Below are 1227 nucleotides of genomic sequence, written 5' to 3' on the forward strand. Positions count from 1 at the left end.
CTAGTCGAGTCCAAGTCAAGACCGAGTCCAAAGAGGTTTGAGTCCAAATCAAGATAGAGTCCAGGACAGAATAAAGGTCTTATGCATGACAGTATGAAGACAATCATTTTGGGTTTCACTTTACCTCCAATATTATTATCAGCATAATAAAGACACCTGGACTCGGTTGAGTCCAAAACCCATATTTGGCAAGACCAGTGGCCAAGGTCGAGACAAGTCCGAGTCCAAATACTAGCGAGTACGAGACAAGTCCGAGACCATAGAAAAACGGTTTTGAGTCCAAGACCTGACTTGAGTACTACAGCCCTGCACTTAACCTAAACTAAACCACTTTTTTGGGGGGGAAAAGTCTTTAAAAGAATCTGAACGTGTCTTTTAATAGAGTGAAGAAATCGGGCCTGACCCCCGCAGAGACCCAAGACCCAGCAGAGCAGTCGTACGAGGGCGACAACCAGTACGCCGGCGGACACGAGCAGTTCCCTGCAGCGGACGAGCAGTACCCCCCCGCCGACGAGCAGTACCCCCCCGCCGACGACGCGCAGTACGCAGCCAGAGATAACCAGTACGCCCCCGAGGAACACAGTACTCAGAGGAGTACCAGTTCACTGAGGGCTGGGCTGGTGCGGATGCAGAGGTTTCAGTCAGGACTTGGAATGACACGCAACAAACCCCCCACCCCCACCCACCCACCCACCCTCTTTTTTAACATATAACATCAGCTCCACTTTCAGTAGCCCCCCCCCCCCCCCCCCCCCCCACCCCCCCCCCCCCCCCCCCCCCCCCCCCCCCCCCCCCCCACCCCCCCCCCCCCCGACCTTGGAATACCCCCAACGTGGTATTTTTAGCATTTTTGGGTTCCCAACTAAACCGGTTCAGGTTGTCTCCCCCGATGAAACGAGCTGTTGGTGATGTGTGGATAGGTGAAAGGATGGAAAGCAGTTCTTACCTTTTTATTAGTGACCACGGGCTCAGTCATTCAGATGAAGAATGTCCTCTACTTCCGTTACAGCGTACTGACCAGAAACCATTCTCCATGTCCAGGGTGCATCAGGACTGGGTGTGTGTACATGTGTAAGCTGTCTATACTCAGAAGTACCTCACTTATAGGTAAGATGTAGGATAGGCATAGCGATAGGAACATGAACGTGATTTTCTACGACTTTATTCATGTGACAAAAGATTTCAAGTGTTAAATGTTCATACTAGAAAACTGGGTAAAAGAATTAG

General features: G+C 51.0%; 1 protein-coding gene across 1 annotated transcript in view; it reads left to right on the plus strand.

Annotated features, from left to right (window-relative positions):
- Window positions 1-743, plus strand: part of znf346 (zinc finger protein 346) — an 8882-nt gene extending 8139 nt beyond the window's left edge. The window contains 2 exon segments of the mRNA XM_032534687.1: window positions 383-573; window positions 576-743. Of these exon segments, the coding sequence (XP_032390578.1) occupies window positions 383-573; window positions 576-706 (322 nt within the window). The 3' untranslated portion in view covers window positions 707-743.
- The last annotated feature ends 484 nt before the right edge of the window (window positions 744-1227 follow it).

This window comes from Etheostoma spectabile, chromosome 13 (genome assembly GCF_008692095.1).
Source record: "Etheostoma spectabile isolate EspeVRDwgs_2016 chromosome 13, UIUC_Espe_1.0, whole genome shotgun sequence".
NCBI classification, from domain to species: domain Eukaryota; kingdom Metazoa; phylum Chordata; class Actinopteri; order Perciformes; family Percidae; genus Etheostoma; species Etheostoma spectabile.